Source organism: Diprion similis, chromosome 8, assembly GCF_021155765.1.
Source record: "Diprion similis isolate iyDipSimi1 chromosome 8, iyDipSimi1.1, whole genome shotgun sequence".
Taxonomy (NCBI): Eukaryota; Metazoa; Arthropoda; class Insecta; order Hymenoptera; family Diprionidae; genus Diprion; species Diprion similis.
The window spans coordinates 19,871,115-19,887,587 of NC_060112.1; the positions used below are offsets into that span (position 1 = coordinate 19,871,115).

Sequence of the window (16,473 nt, forward strand, 5' to 3'; positions counted from 1 at the left end):
ATTTATACGCAATATAAGTTGGTATACCTGTATTGTACGTATAACATATGTCTGTATGCATGCATACGTATATATATATATATAATTATGTATGTGCATGATGTTTATTCGAGAATAAGCGAAAAAACAATTTTTCAAAACCAATTCCAAGTGTGACGCATATGGTGTAATTACATCTGTTTGTATAGATGTCCATACGTATACCTACCAAGTACCCTTGTGTTTATTGCTTGTTTATTTGCACATGGATGGAAAAGGTTCGTATTACGGACGTATGCATTGAACGCAGCTCATTTTTCTAAGCCAATATTTGATGTTCGGGTTGAATACATGAATCTCACTCTTCAAACGGTTTTACGACAGTCCAATGTAAGTTTTCGAACTTACTATGAGTAAGATTGTTATTACATGCTAATATACTGCTGTGTGTAATTGCGATCGGCTGCGTACTATTATTGTTTGTTCATTTTGTTTTTGTCCGCCATGCCATGATTCACCTACCTTTTGGAATTTTGGAAAATAAAGCAGTGCCCGGAGTATCGTCGCTTTCGCATTTCGTCGACGTACTGAAATGGAAGAGTGATTTTTAAGGACGAATAAATTTTCACGCACAGTAACGCCTGATCCCTGCGAAATTGTCTGTCGCATACCTGGAGCCGAAAATACGCAAGTTTCGACCTTCGCCTTGGGGTGGATTCGAAGGGTATGTAGGTATAGGGTGCGTTACTCTCAGGGTGTCGAGGTGGAAGTGCCCGTTTGTCAAAATTTAATTACCACCAGCAGCAGGAACGAAAATGATAGACGGAAGAAATCACGTAATTTATTGCCAAGTATTCAGTCGCACGAAATGGACTACAATACGCGTGACGAGAAAAGAAATACTCCATCCGGTTTGAAAAAGTCGATTGATTTTTCCGCGAACCAATTCGCTGACTCGTGAATGAAATCATTCGAGAATCAAAAGCGATTAATTATCTGAGCTTGCACAGAGGCGTCGGTCAAGTCGAAATCTGTAAATATTGAATTGCAGCTATATATCATGCTGGCGGTCTGCAAACTCTTTCGCATAACTGCATTCCAGCTGCTGGGTAGAAGTGAAAAACTCGAATTGTCGATTCATAGAAAGACCAAATCATCCAATTTTCATAGACGTCAAAATCTTATTCGTAGAATTTAAAAATGCCAAAAGTCCAAGCATAGAAAATTGCAAACATAAAAAGTCGAAATATAGAATGACAAAATATCGAAACGTGAAGACATAGAAAATCAAAATCAAAAATCTCTAGTCGATTCTATATTATCCAAAGGAATTCCGACGATTCTACAGTTCGGCATTCTGCGTTCTGCCCTTTCCATTCTTTTACTTTTTCATACTTTTACTTTCAACATTTTTAAATTCTATAGATTAAGTTTTCGTTTTTTGAAATTTTATGTAGTGGTCCTGCAATTTTTTTATCTTTCTATATTTTGTTCTGTTGTACGTTTTGAAGAATAGACTTGGCTTTCTCGGTTTTTGGCGTCGCAACGCGCATCTCTGTAACAATAATTAGACGCAAATTCGCCCCTGTTGTTTATAGTCTTGTAAAGATCACTTCGTTTCTCACAATCAGGTGATTACGATACCTTTAGACATGTTACGCGAAAAGTATACGAAAAGCATCGCATGATGCTTAGATAATTGCATGATTTCAGGAAATTCATGTTTCCCGAAAAATTTGACGTGTGTATCTATGTATTTTACGTCAACGTTAAACGCATGAATCAACAATGTTAACGTATATCAACGTAGATCACTTGCACGTGTATACAATGTATGTATATATGTATATACATTATACATATATATACTTAGAAGCTACTTATACTCGCGTCGCAGTTTTCGTCAGGCACCTTGTTTCGCTAGAAATTTCTTCACGGTCGCCGTCACCAAGCAAGCAGGCTTCTTCTTATAATAATAGTCATTATTTATAGATTCGCCAGGAACGAAAATTCCCCGAAAAAAGCTATTCATTATCTCATCACCTTTTAATTTAACCTTTGTTTATTTTTTCAAAACGTTTTTTCCACTTTATACAATAATTTTTCTTGTACTAAGAAACTAAATTAGCCAACAGACTTAAATATTTCAAACGGACATTATACCGATACAGAATTTCGAGACGAATTCAATAATTTACAGATTCTTGCGTCTCATAAGTGTCATACTCGTCGTATGGAGCATGCTGGTAAAGACTTGATCAATCTTAATCGCCTCTCAGCTACTTACAGAAACTATTGAAAAAAGAAATTGTGAATTTTTTGAGTCCTCCTATTTTCATTTTTTTTTCTCCTTTCTGTCACAAAAATTTGCATTTTCTAAATGGATTAGCTATCCGCTTTCCCTGGAATTCCTCTGTAATGTCTCCGAATTACGGAACTGCGGGTGGACGCCCAATTTGTCGAGACATAAAGCTGTTGACAAGTCGAAGTTGCGACGGAATTTTACCGATCACGTTAAACGGAGAATTTTCGATTTTGAAATACTCGACTTCTGACCGAACAACATTACCTCGAAAATTACTCCATCCGACATCAAAAATCACACAATACGCGGGTATGAATTGATGGTCTACTTGCCGATCGTTGAATCGATCGGCAATTTTTGCAGTAATTTATCACCAGTGTTCCCATTGTGCGAACGGCTGCGTTGCAGGATTTTCCGGTTATCAACTTGCCATACAGCATTCGAGTAATCGCTTCGGCGAATGGAAACTACGCTATTCTAGGGATCGTGTCGTGACTGCAAGACGAAAAATCGGCAACTAATCCGTATGAAACTTATTTCCAAGAATAAAATTATCCTCATAATTCTCTATCCGTGATCCAGGTTCGACGATGTATATCTATAGTTGGCGATAATTGCTCGAGCACCGACGTGACACAAATGTCAACGAGTCTCATCGGAATAATTGATTAAAAGCTTCTTCCATTTCTTCTGTACAGCTGCTTATGAAAAGTAATTTGACGATATATATATACTCGGAAATGCGAAGTCGGCGGGAGTCTTCTGAGCCGATTTATTACTCGAACTCTTCTTTTATAATTCCACAACATTAAAACGGAAGATAGGAAGAGCCAACTATTAATTGGCCGTTCGTAACCGGATCGTGTCCGCGATTTACCTAAAGTTGATTAACACGAGACCGGAAGTAAGGCTAGGCTAGGCTAGGCTAGGCTAGGTTATGGCGAATATGCCCTGAGGAGGAATCGTCCGACTTTCTCGCGTGAGTAAAAGTGCACCTATAATTGCTAACCAGAGTGGGAGAAATGCTTGCACGTGTCTGACATAAGACACGGGGAAAAGCGATTTGTGAATGACGATACGGAACCGCCATGTATACAACCTGCAGGAAATTCTATGTCAGATAATAATTTTTCGATTTACGTGCAACGCAGGTAAAGATGAGCTTCGTTCAATTAACAGGCTTTTTGCCCAGCCAATATGGCAAGTTTACTGGTTTACTGCTTTACTGCTTTACATTGTTTACTGTCAGGGATACGGAACTCTCGTAATTATTCTCACTTCGCTGTCATTGTTACAGCGTGTGATTATTCGAAAAAAAATAGTTACTGACCGGAGCTTAACAGTTCACAGAAAAGCGCATCGCTGATTTACCCATGTTTAACAATTTTTCGAAATACACGCAGTGTCCCGTTTTTTATCAATTTTTTTGCAAACTCGTCGTATTTTTTTTCGCGAAACAGAATTTTGAAGCTAATTACTGTGCCACTTGGATTACGCAACTCTGAGCGGCATCAACGTTGGCTCGGAGCGTCAGACGATCTTTTCGAAAACATTTGTACTAATTGGAAGTATTTGTATGGATTTTTTTCCTGGGAAGAAAATACCTGGAAAAAACGGACAGGTGAATTTATCCGAGAAAACAAAAATGACCTCACTTTTACCCAAAGGTATATAATGACTCGGATAGTTGAACTACATAGTCATATTCACACCATTCTACGTTTCGATGACACAATTTGTTTCCAACCTCAATCGACGACCGTGAAAAGTAGCCGACCTCAATTCGTGTGATTACGTATCAACAAAAAGGCGATAATTATCCTCCACGATGCCATGCTCTTGAAGTTATACTGAAGGTATCCATGACCGTCGGCTTGTCGTTGGTTAACAAAGATGGAGGCCACATCTCGTGGTTTTTGAAGGGCAGTATCCTTCGAAATTCACCCGTAATCCAATATATCTAGAATTTGTTGTTTAATTGTAAGCAAAAATTCCTCCGCGTGAGTCAGACTCACTGATCAGGCTTCTCCAAAAATTTGTCAAGTATAATTTGTTCGCTGAAAGTACTTAGAAGCGTGTCTCTCCGATTAAACACGTTGATCTTAAAAAAATATCGTGCGAATTTCGAGCGCCCGGAAACTCTCCCAGTCTCTGTGGTTATTTTCATTTTGTTTCTCATTTTCTTCGCGTGTTACAGATTGGAACAAACAAACTTTAACTGACGTCGGAATACTGACAGGTTGTTAAGGGATGAGTCCGCGGATTATAACACGATCGGCCCCGCGTGTAGGTCAATATAAATATCTCTCAGGTCGATTTGAACGAAAATTGTATTTTTCGGAACGATTTGTTATTGGTGAATCGGAGATAAACAAAAATAACCACGTCTCATAATTTCTGGAAAAACGTGTTTTTTGTCTACGGTTTGACACTTCGAGCTTACTGTACGAATCGAGAAATTTCATCGACGTTGCAGAGTTTGATTCCTGTACAGATAATAAACGTTGCCAAGGTTAATTTTGAAGCTTTAACATTTTTCTTGTAATTTATCGATTGAAGAAATTTTTCTTTTTGTATGACGTCGTCGAGCGGAAGGTAATATACTGTTTACGCATACACCGTATGACTTTCCAATTATTTTCCACACGGCTTATCACTTTCTTTGAAGAAAATATTATTCAAACCTTTTACAAGACTGGAGCAATTACAGGCCTCGGGCAAATTTAAGCTATTGCATTATAGAAATAAAAACTAGCTGCATATCGCGTGATGTTCTTGAATTCCTCTCCTCTCTCGGCCTTGCTTCTTTCATTATAAACAATCAGGACTGCCAGGGATGAACCAAATTTCATTCATCATAATCGTTGAAACATACTCGTATCAAATCACGAATCAGCTGTGCAAAATATTTTCAAACGATTATAAAATCCCGCTGATAAAAGAAAAAGGATGCGTGTCCTGCGCATTGAGACTTGCAGTACTAATCTATATCTTCAGCAGAAGCCTACCGATGTATTTTGCATAAATAAAAACTGTACAATAACTATGCCAAACCGCGAGTCAAGGCGCGCTGCAAAGACATAACATAACTACAAGTTATGCTTTTTTCACACAAAAGAATGATATCACGACTAATGACCATGATGTAATTACTTATCTTACTAAGTATTCTTCCACCGACCGCAAAGCTAACCGACATGACCTGAGATCCTTTCACTGCGACACCGTTTCGAATCGCGACCGATTCCTCATCCAAAGCCACTGCAAAGCCAAGGCCGTTCGCAAGTTCGGCGGATACTTGAAATGCAAAACTCGATTGAACGTCTGTCTGGCCATTGATCTTACGAGAAAACTATTGTTTTTATCACTCGCTCGCAACTCCTGATCGCGGTATGCTATTGGCTCTATAAATGCGGTGATGTTGACCCAGACTGCACTGCAGGGAATTGAATCGAACGGCTGTGCGGCACCGAGACGTGGACATTTTTCTAACATCTTCAACAGAATGTATGTATGGAAAAATATACGGCCATACATTACAAGCTTGCGACTTCTCGCTTGGACTCGGTGAATGACGATCCCGACGCAACTGAGTCAACCTTAGCGAACCTGATGAATGCCAGGAATACTGGTACAGGAGTACATTCTGACCCACCTTTACCTGCAGATCGGCTAGACGTCCGGTTACGGCTACGGTCACGGTATGTGATTCTAGAAAATTCAATACGACCAACATGCGCGAGACACCGTCTGTACCTAACTGATATGCAGATCTATCGAGTAGAGTAAACAGCGCCGGCTATTCTCTCGCGATTAGCTAGAAATTTGAGTTACGAATAAGAATGGCGCGTGCTCCTTGTATGGCCGGCGTTTCCTTTAGGGGCGAACTTGGTCGAGCGTCTCTTGCGGTTCTGCAGAGGCGAGAGCAAGGGAGAGAGATGCTGTACAAAGAGAATTATTTCTAGGTATTTCGACCGACCCCAGTTACATGTATACGGTTTACTGATAGTGATATCATCCCGTTAATTTATTACACCTTACGCCCAGGCTTTGTCTCGGAACGTACAACGTACTCGTTTAAGACATAAAAGACTTCCTCGCGAGATGACATGACTTGACTTTTCGCCAGTCGACTCATCGCTTCGTACGTACACCTCTCTACAAGCGCCGGTGTATTTCAATTTAGGAATTTCTCTTTTCGGTTCAAACGATCGTGACGCAATTGGTGACAAATTTTGTTTTCCCCCCTTCCACCGGTCGCAATATCGCAGGGGAAAGAAGTAGTACGAACGACGTGGTAAATAAACATGGATTGATAAGATACGAACGAGGTTTACAATATATAGGAATAACGATAATGGCCGCGCGTGTATAATGGCGAGAATTTATATGTATATACACACCTTGTACCGCGGGTTGTAACGTCACACCGCAGAAGGCAGAACCGTCGACTATGCACGCTTATAAATTGTACAGTAACGCGTATATCGTAGCTATAACGAGCGCCGCCTGTGATTGTGTGAGTATATTTTTATTCATCTGTATAATGATCCGACGATGATCCTTATTTGACTTTGCGCAATTGCCAACGCGCTCAAGTGCAGAATTATCGGGAAACAACAATCGTAACAATAAATTGAAGAAACATTCGTTCGCGTGCGCATATTATTATAGGTATGTTTTTTCGAATGGTTGCCAACAACGAATGTTTTGGTGGAAAACTATAACAAACTCCCTGAATAACGGTATAACGTACCTTAACGTACACATTTTTCTGATACTTAATTACCGACGTCGAAACAACATACCGTCACTATCATCTCTGATCGGCGGAAATCCGAGGATCGGATCTCTTTATCCTATGATGCGATGTACCCGCTGCCAAGAAAAACAAGAATCGCGGATCACGAAACGCGATCGGTAACCACGAAGAATAAATAATGGAAAAAAAACTGTCTCCGAGCACCCGATCCCTCCTTTTGCGACGCCCACGCACGAAATCGTAGATCCACAAAATCGGAGAGACCCGTATTAGGCTATGTCGTGTAAACAATTTCGGACCTTTCTGATCTTTTCGTGAAACAATCAACCGACTCCCTTGACAACCCGCAACGCTAGAAGTTTGTTCGCCGTCGAGCGTCGTTTCAACGCCCCCGTAAAACCTGCGGGAGTGAAAAGCAGGCCGAAAGTATCCGAAATACGATACCGAGGAAATGAGCGAATTTGTTTACCGGCACTTTGGGATTTTTCAGTTTTCGCAATCGCTTCCTTTTCTCGTCTACAGCGGCTCTCTGCGAAATACTTCAATTTCATGTCATGGCCTCGGTTTGTATCCGAAAGACAATTTCGGAGTTTAAGCGAACAGTGACACACAAATCCAATTTTCCACGAAACCATCGATGTAAATTGACGATTTTTTAGTAAAAATCAGGTCAAGTACGTATTTTTTCGTTTCTTTTTTCACTCTAATTTTCATCTCTAGTTTTTCGTATATACGAAACTTTGGCAGAATTACATTTGCCAAACACGAGAAAATGATATCACGATATAATCGAAGATGAAATTATACGCGCCGTTGGAAATAGGTAAGGCCTGCGTGAAATCACGAATCCTACTTGTATACAAAAACTAATTACACGATGTATACGCTACCGTCACGTTCGGCTGTTGAAACGTTTATTTCGGCGATAAACCGAATGGCGAAACGTTCTTGAAATTGGCCTTTGAATATTTTGGTTACTTATACATTTCATCCGAACAGGCGTTACGAGAGTTTCTGAACTCATGAGACACAATTTCGCGGATGAAGGTGGGGAGCTTCATCAGCCTGACGAGAAATTACAGAGTAACCTTCTCTATGGGCGAAATGACGTTACGTACATGAAAATAAGCGAACCCTCTTCGCCGGAACTTCAAAGAGATGCCATTCGCTGAACGCCTACCAGCCTAACAACGGTTAATGTCAATTTCACCCGATCGCAAAAATTTGATCCTCAGTTTCGTCAAGTAATTAGAGCCGTTTTGTGCTTCCCCGGGGCAATGTTATTCGTTTTGCGATATGAAAAATGAGCTGAAACAAAGGCCGATGAGAATCCCGGCGATCATCTGGTTGCCAAAATTCTCGAGTTACGGTGCAGACGCTTTTAATTGCAGTGATGATAACTTAGGGATTCATCGCATGAGTGAAAGCAGATAAAGGAATCCGAAAAAATAATTTCCCCGCTCGTGTAACTCTATACTAATATTTGTAAAAATTGAATCTCGAGCTTTTTCGAGCCCTCAAGGCTGCAGTTGATTTATTGGATCATGGCCATGCCTTCGCAAAATTCGAATTCTCTAAATTTGCCAAAGAATCATACCCTATAATAACACGAAACAATACGAAGTAGGTACGATACACAAAGTGTAGTTAAAGATCTACACATCACGTTTCTCTTGGAAGGTGTTCACCCACGCTCGCAAAGACGATGACGTTGAGCCCGTTCGCGGCTGCTTCTCGGCAGTAAGTATCCCCCCTCTGAATGCCAGAACATCGGTCACATGCACAAGAATGTGACTGGTAGCTGATATAAGCGGCCAGTGCCGAGGCTGAAACGTACAGACCACGCCAGGCAGTCGAACGAGAAACATTCCGTGAAACGATACTCTTGTTTCGAGGCTAAAGTGGCTAAACAAAAAGTGACTTTCACACGTGAAGCAACCGGTTACGTGCAAGTTTTTATTTGTATAAGAAAAAGAAAGAAACAAAAAATTTACATACAGTTTTTTACATCCTTTTATAATCACCAGGTGATGTAAAAATAATTTGCTTGTGAAAAACGCGTTATAAAAGAACGTGCCCCGAAAGTCTAATCGAGCTTTTTAAAAAAACTTTTAATATTTGAAAGCTGCTTCAAAGGTTTGATACCTTGGACATACGCACCACGAGTATTTGCCTAAAGAGTTACTTCTCGTCGAACGCGTCTCGTGTATTTTTACAATTCCGACGAGCCCAAACCCGGTGAATTGTTAAAACAGATTTTTTCGCTCTTTTTACGGTGCAGTGATATTTTCTGTGATATAAATAGCATCCGTGCCGAGTGAGATATTTGTTTATTCTTTACCCTTAAACATTGTCAGTTTGCGTAAAGTACACGATAAATAAAAATGGTGCGCCAAGCAAGCAGTCGGGTAGAAACTGGAAACATGGAGGACTCTTCGAGGTATCTTAACTACCTCAGGACATTGGCAGACCTCACAGCCATGGCTGGAATCGTCGCTGTCCAGGTGAATAAAATACCTAGATAAATTAGAGGAAGAGAAAAATAATCACCAATCGATGCGTATCGGTTTTCAATTTTTCATTCGCGCCTTCGAATACGTTTGTCGGAATTATGTCGAGAACCTTGTACTACGGTAAATTGGGTAACCTTCGCACTCAATTGAAGCGTGTATATTGTAGACACAAACGGTTTGGAGGTGAAAATAATTACCTACATTTTCAAGAACCAAGACGGAGACGGAGATATTGCACAGGGCGAGACTCTGACAAGTATTTCAAATCGCCGTCTTCTGGTCCCTGGGATTTCCCCACCTCTGGATCAAGGATGATTAGCAATAATTCGCATTGCGGTAAAAATCGCGCGCGCAATAGGGAAAATAATTGGTACAGAAAATTACGGTGTACGTACCTGCCTGTAAATTGCCGCATGTTTTTCCCTTGTAACGTGTGGACACATCCGTGATATCGAATCTATACGCGCGTTTACGAAACCAATCTTCGATCAATGTTTAATCGATCACAATTCTCGCTTATAAGATCATGTAAACACCAAGTCGAATAAACTCGCGCCTGCTTATCGTTTATTGACTATTCTATAATTAGTAGTATCCAAATCCCTGTCCGGTATCAGGGCTAGCAGATGTTTGCATCGATTGTTTATAGTACTTATCGATAATTGATGTCGGTCAATTCGTTGAACTCGCTGTACGATCGAGCAACGCAATACAATTCCGATTATTGAAATACAACCATCCAACTTTTCCTAGAAGTCAAAATACAATATTTCCTAAGTCTTAAGTATACAGATCAAGTATTAAAGTCTAACCGTAACAAAGGATTTCTTTCGTTCCTTTTTTTCTTCTCACCTCGATATTATATTCTTTGACATGTCTCTTAAATTTTTTCCTTCTAAAGTGCAATATTCATAATTTCGAATTTCGCGAAGCTCAGCTACGTTCAGACGTGCAAATTACGTTCGAACAAGCCCTGGTGGTTGTACCAGGGAAACATCCTTCGCGACCGCAAGCGAATCCTACGCTGCAGCATCCCTTCCGCAAACTCGTCGACGCAATCAATTTTGCGGTAATATCCAATAGGCTTCCACCGTAAACGGTGTTGAAAGGATATAACCCATAGCGCTATAATTTCCGGTTAATTTCAGGAAGATAGCGATCGTCGCCAAACGGAAGCTGCCTCGATTTCGCAAAGGCGAAAGTCGAATTTCACCCGTTACCGCGACGCGCATTGCATACGTAGGTATATCATGCATCTATACGTACTCGGTTCTACGACCTAGCAAAAAATCAGCAGGAAAATATAAAGAAAAGAAAGGAAGCGGGGGGGGGGGGACAAGAAATAAGCAAAACAAGCTAGTGTATCCGTGATTCGCGACCGTCTGATCAAAGTCCGCGAATATTTATACGCAAGCGGTTTGGAGCGGTTTATACTCGCTGTTCCCGGGTTATCCCGGTTATCGTTGATATTGTTAACGGCACGCGCCCTTGGCGCACGCATCGTAGTTTAAGCTCTGGCAAAGCTCTTCCTAAGCAGTTGTTACGCAATAAAGCGTACGGTTATTCCTACACAATCGGCACACGTGCCCCGGTTTCAATGAACCATGCATTTCGTGGATAAGATATATATTTGCTAAGACGGAGACGGAGGGACACGTTGCCGCCTATCTTAAAGAGCATTTTGCACGCATCGCATATATATTATATACCTGCGATGTTCTAAATCCTACGTATTTATTCGATCTTCGCGGTAGATAAATATGGTATTATACTTCCGGAAGAAATTAAAACGCGTTGACCTAGAACTCAAGGTGGAACAGGTATAAGAGAGGATTTTAAATTCGCACAAACTTAATAAGCACCTCGATCTGATCGCGAAGGAACGATTTTTTTCTTAATTTTTTCTTTTTTTTTTTTTTTTTCTTTATCCACCGCCGTTGACGTCTGCAGGAAAGAGTGATAACGTGGAGAAAAAATAAATGCGGAAAGACCGGGAGAAGAAGAAAAATATATAAGCACCTCGTGCAGGTATCGGGTTAAGGCGTTATTATGTAGAGATAAATGTTGACAAACATTTCGGTGTTTGGTGCATTGCGGCATAAGCATCAACTGACGTAATTGCCGAATAGTTTGACTGAAAACGAGGTGACGCGTTTTGTGGAAAGGTACCTACTTGGTAGTTTTCCTGACATCACCTTGGCTCACAAACTATGTATCAATTCCCACGTATATTGTCCATAATATGGAAACTGCCTTCTTCCCTGCGGCTTGCTTCGTCGAAATCGTTTTGTCGCCTATCGTTCAGCATCGTCCCGCAACCGAATTATTACTAATAAGAAATAACACTTAACGCATGGAAGAATTGGGTTATTGTTTAGTGTAGCGGGACGAGGTCAGTCAGCGTCGAGTAAACTGTCTATGTGACGTTTAATAAAAGGCGAACCCCGTTCTATTCCTATATATATATATATATAAATAGAAGTTGGAGAGACGATTGATCGTTTACGATAGTATCTCTATATACGCACGATATATACCTATATGTACATATGGTATACCTACGATACATTAAATGCCACGACCAGCTGCTACAATCATATCCACAAAATGATTGAGGAATGGTTATTATTATTGAGAAGCGAACATGGTCCTGTTTCTCGATAACATATTTTCTTCGTTTTTCACCCCTTATCGACGATTACACCGTCTGGTGCATATATTATTGGGATTTTCTAACTAACGTGATTTCTCATTTTTGTTACAGTTCAAGAGGATGCTGAACAAGGAGTTGTCACATTTTTCGGAATCTTCAAAGTCCGGAAATCAAATTTCCGAATACATCTGCTCCACTTTCTTAGGTGAGTTTCTTAATCACAGGCAGCGACGTGATATACGCAAAATTGACATCTTATCGCTGTGATTATGCTTAGGGTTTAACTTTCGCCTGTATAGATATAGACAAACGCGATTCGATGGTAATTCCGAGGTTGGAGATAACTTTGAGAAACCATTTTGACAATTATGCCACTCGGTTGCGCAAGCAGCTGGTAGTCTCTACCTAGATGTACGTGTGTACTCTCTTAATGCCAACGTATTATTATTATTGTGACCGTAAATTATAAATTTTTCACTTTTATCGCGCCGCATACGTACGCAACTATTTGTCTACATATTTTTCACGATTATTCAAGATGCCCCGGCTGCGATTTGCTGTAATTACGAGAGAGAGAGAGAGCGTGCAACACGATGTAGAAAAAGAAAAAATGATAAAAACCTGGCTGACCCCCTAGGGATCAATAAAGGGAAATCGAATTTCACTTCGATATGTCTCTATCAGAAATTGTTTAATCGTACGTAAAACAGAAGCCATCGTTACAAAAATGTTTGCAATACGCGTATGATATCCATTTCGTCAAAGTTAAAAATAACAATATGCACATGATCCAGACTACATGTCGACGCGAAAACAAGGTGGTCATAATCTCTATTCGAATTCAGAATTTGGAGAAAAAAATACCTTCAAATTGATAAAATCCCTCGCTTACCACTAACGGCAGGAACAAGAATGTATATCATTTCGCACCTGATCGCGACTGTATTTCTATCAGTCTCATCTCATGCAATGTACTTTACCAAACTAGGGCAGAAAAAAACTGGCCAAGGTTAATTCGAAACACAGGTGCAGGCAAATCACGTCAAGCCGTGGATATACATATACGTGCAACTTCGCTTCGCAAATATTATTCAGGTCGGGATACATCGCGAACTCCATTATGCGTTTATCATTATACGTAGGTACATGCATGTAATCATGCTGGGTATACGCGCCTTAAAAACCTTCAGGTATGTACAAGCGCGAGATAAGAAATGAAAAGAAAATTCAAACACGTCCTAGTTAAATCAGCTCTATTGTGACTAACAGTGATTTTCAACCTTTGCGCAGACGTATTTTATAATAAAAAAAGAAAGAAAAAGAATGAAAAAAAATCACAATTTAATTTCCATCCCGCATGGCGCCGCGTTTCGTGTTTATTCGCACATAGAATGTTTACTACGCGCATGTCACGTGAAGCTTAACATATACGCGTAGAGTATCTGTACTTGTACACTTGTATAGAAAAAGTTCATCATTCTCTCCCAAGATAATGCGGCACGAATTCTTTTTCGCATACATATATATGCATCTGCGGAGAATAGTTCGGATTTATCTAGGATATAATGGTCCGTAAAAACGCCTCGAGGTGGATTACGTAGAACACGTTACACAGCTCCGTCGTAACCGCACTCTTAACGTGTATTAAATATCGCACGCGTTTCTCCGAGGAATTACCGCAAAACCGCAACGGCATTCCTTTTCGCAGAGGCCACGTGCCCCGCCTAGTCAGTCAGGATCGTTTTTGACAGCCATTGGATAATCGGTAACGAGAGTATACACATGTAACTAGGCGAGGGACACAAACCAGCTGTAACTTCCATCGCGTGATTTCGTGCCCCCAACGACCGGTAGATACGATGATCCAGACTCTATACGCTAGATCGTAACAATATCCTCCTATCGATTACTCACGTTCGATTAATTATTATACCAGCGTTGACCGAATTACATTAGTAGAAATTAGCGCCCCTCTAATCTTGCCATATGTGTAATTTTTTTTGTTCTGCTACCACAGACAAGCAACAGGAGCTGGACCTCCCGTCCTTGCGAATCGAAGATGCGGTCGCAGCCACCGGAAACGTCGATGTCCGAGCTGTCAAGAAGAAGGACCGCGTCCAGAGGGGACCGGCGGCAATGTCGCACATCAGTGGCGTCAAGAGACCACTTACACACACGAACAGCTTCACCGGAGAGCGCGTTCCCCTTCACGGCGTCGAGACGCCCCACGAGGAGCAGCTTGGAAAGGTAATTTGAGAAATTTGAATAAAAATTGACAGATACCGATATACCAACTATCCGCTACCCGTGGTAGTAAAATAAGTGCGCATTATGTCGATTCGCGTGGTCCGGATCGTTTTAATAATTCATCGCGAAATCGGATATTAGGTAGACGCGATCGTCGACTAATAATTAGACGTCTGATCGCTAAGGAAGGTTGTCCGGGTACAAAGAGAGGCGACAGTCGGTGGCTCGCCAACTTTGGGAGTTGCTCAACCCACGAACCGTCTGCTAAATTGCCACTAGAGATATAATTACTCGTCATCTCTGCTTGTATTCATTTCAAAAGATATGTAGAAACATAATGGCGTAGTTTTGCATAGGTTGAGAGAGACGCGTTTCTTACATAAATACGTATATATATATATACACACTTGGGTTGACGAGATCTTTGTTTGGTTGTGTTTTTTTGTTCAATTTTTTTCATTCCTTATTTCTTTAAGAAGCGATAGCTGCTGTGTATGATAACCGTGGAAGATGAATTTTATCTCGTATCACCCGCGGGCATAAAATCATTTTGTATAAACAACGACGTTCGATCACCCTTCTTGTGATTCGATTCTTTATTTACACTCAATTCTAAGCCACAGACAATCGATTGTAATTTATTCCAGAAGAAGAGACGCAAAAAAGTCGTTAATTATCGCGGCGTTCGTTATGTATTACAACAACCGAACGCACCCATTGCACTTTTATGGTAACTGGATCTAGCTTTTCTGGAATGTCGATTGACACCTACATGTTTTTGTCGTACTCATAACGCGAATGAATCAACCAGTTTTTATCGAGTTACTCATTGCGGTGGACAATTTTTTTCCCCCCCCTCTCTATTTTGTTCAAGTTTTTCATTACGCTTTTCAGTAATATAAAGCTTGTATATTAAATCTTGGTGACGATCGCCATATACTATGATTTTTTGTTCAATTAATAAACGACATGTGATACACATATTTTGTTCGACGTGTCCCACATTTTATTTGCTTATAGTCTACAACGATCTGACTGTTATTTATCATTACTATATTTTTCTCATCGATAACCCGATTGTTTTATACGATTTCCCTGAATTTCGTTAATGTCGATGAACCGATGACGACGTGTTGATTTTACAATATCAAATCCGAAAGTCATGAAAGCGTGATGGATTTCGATATTCAAATCATGGCACAACACATTCGAAGTTAGATTGCACTTTGCCATCCGTATCCAAGGTTCTGAGAAAGAAATGTCTAAATATTTGTCCATTTCACATTTCGACAATATGCATGTTGACGTGCAGACAATGAAAGTTTTTACAATTTTTCCACGACTCGAAACCGAGTCAGGATACTTAACAACGCAGGGTCAGCTAACGAGGTAATCCTAACGATTTTTTGCTGTTTTCACCTTTCAGCTACTCTCCGACATCGACAAGTGGGGCATTGACATCTTCAGGATAGGCGAACTCAGCAACAACCGTCCCCTAACCTGCGTAGCCTACACCGCTTTCCAGAGCCGTGATTTGCTCAAATCCCTCGCCATACCCCCCAAGACGTTCGTCACCTTTATGATGACGCTTGAGGACCACTATGTGAAGGATAATCCCTTCCACAACAGCCTCCACGCAGCCGATGTCACCCAATCCACCCACACTTTACTCAACACGCCGGCGCTTGAGGTGAGAAAATGATTTAAAAATTTTTCTTTTTTTTTTTCTCCCGTCAAGCTGCGAATAACGGCAAAATTTTATCGGGACTCCAACTAATTTATGCCTTTTTTATATTGATTACAGTCAGTTTTCACGCCGCTTGAAATCACCGCAGCTCTCTTTGCCGCGACAATTCACGACGTGGACCATCCCGGATTGACGAATCAGTTTCTCATCAATTCGAGTAAGTATAGCATATATATATAGGTGTATACGTATGTACATGTATCCCCTAATTTTATAAACAACTAATCGTTCAAAGATCGGAACGATTGACGAAAAAGTTGTGAAAGT

The 16,473-nt window shown here is 40.6% G+C and overlaps 1 protein-coding gene across 10 annotated transcripts in view; it reads left to right on the forward strand.

Moving 5' to 3' along the window:
• Nucleotides 1-16,473, forward strand: part of LOC124408894 (cAMP-specific 3',5'-cyclic phosphodiesterase) — a 254,319-nt gene that overhangs the window by 234,954 nt on the left and 2,892 nt on the right. For 9 of the 10 annotated variants that reach the window (XM_046886184.1, XM_046886182.1, XM_046886177.1 and 6 more), the window contains 4 exons: nucleotides 12,324-12,417; nucleotides 14,230-14,459; nucleotides 15,886-16,149; nucleotides 16,264-16,363. In XM_046886184.1, the coding sequence (XP_046742140.1) occupies nucleotides 12,324-12,417; nucleotides 14,230-14,459; nucleotides 15,886-16,149; nucleotides 16,264-16,363 (688 nt within the window). Of the gene's footprint in view, nucleotides 1-9,117; nucleotides 9,551-12,323; nucleotides 12,418-14,229; nucleotides 14,460-15,885; nucleotides 16,150-16,263; nucleotides 16,364-16,473 lie in introns of those variants that run through there. The other variant, XM_046886187.1, reaches the window with a different exon arrangement.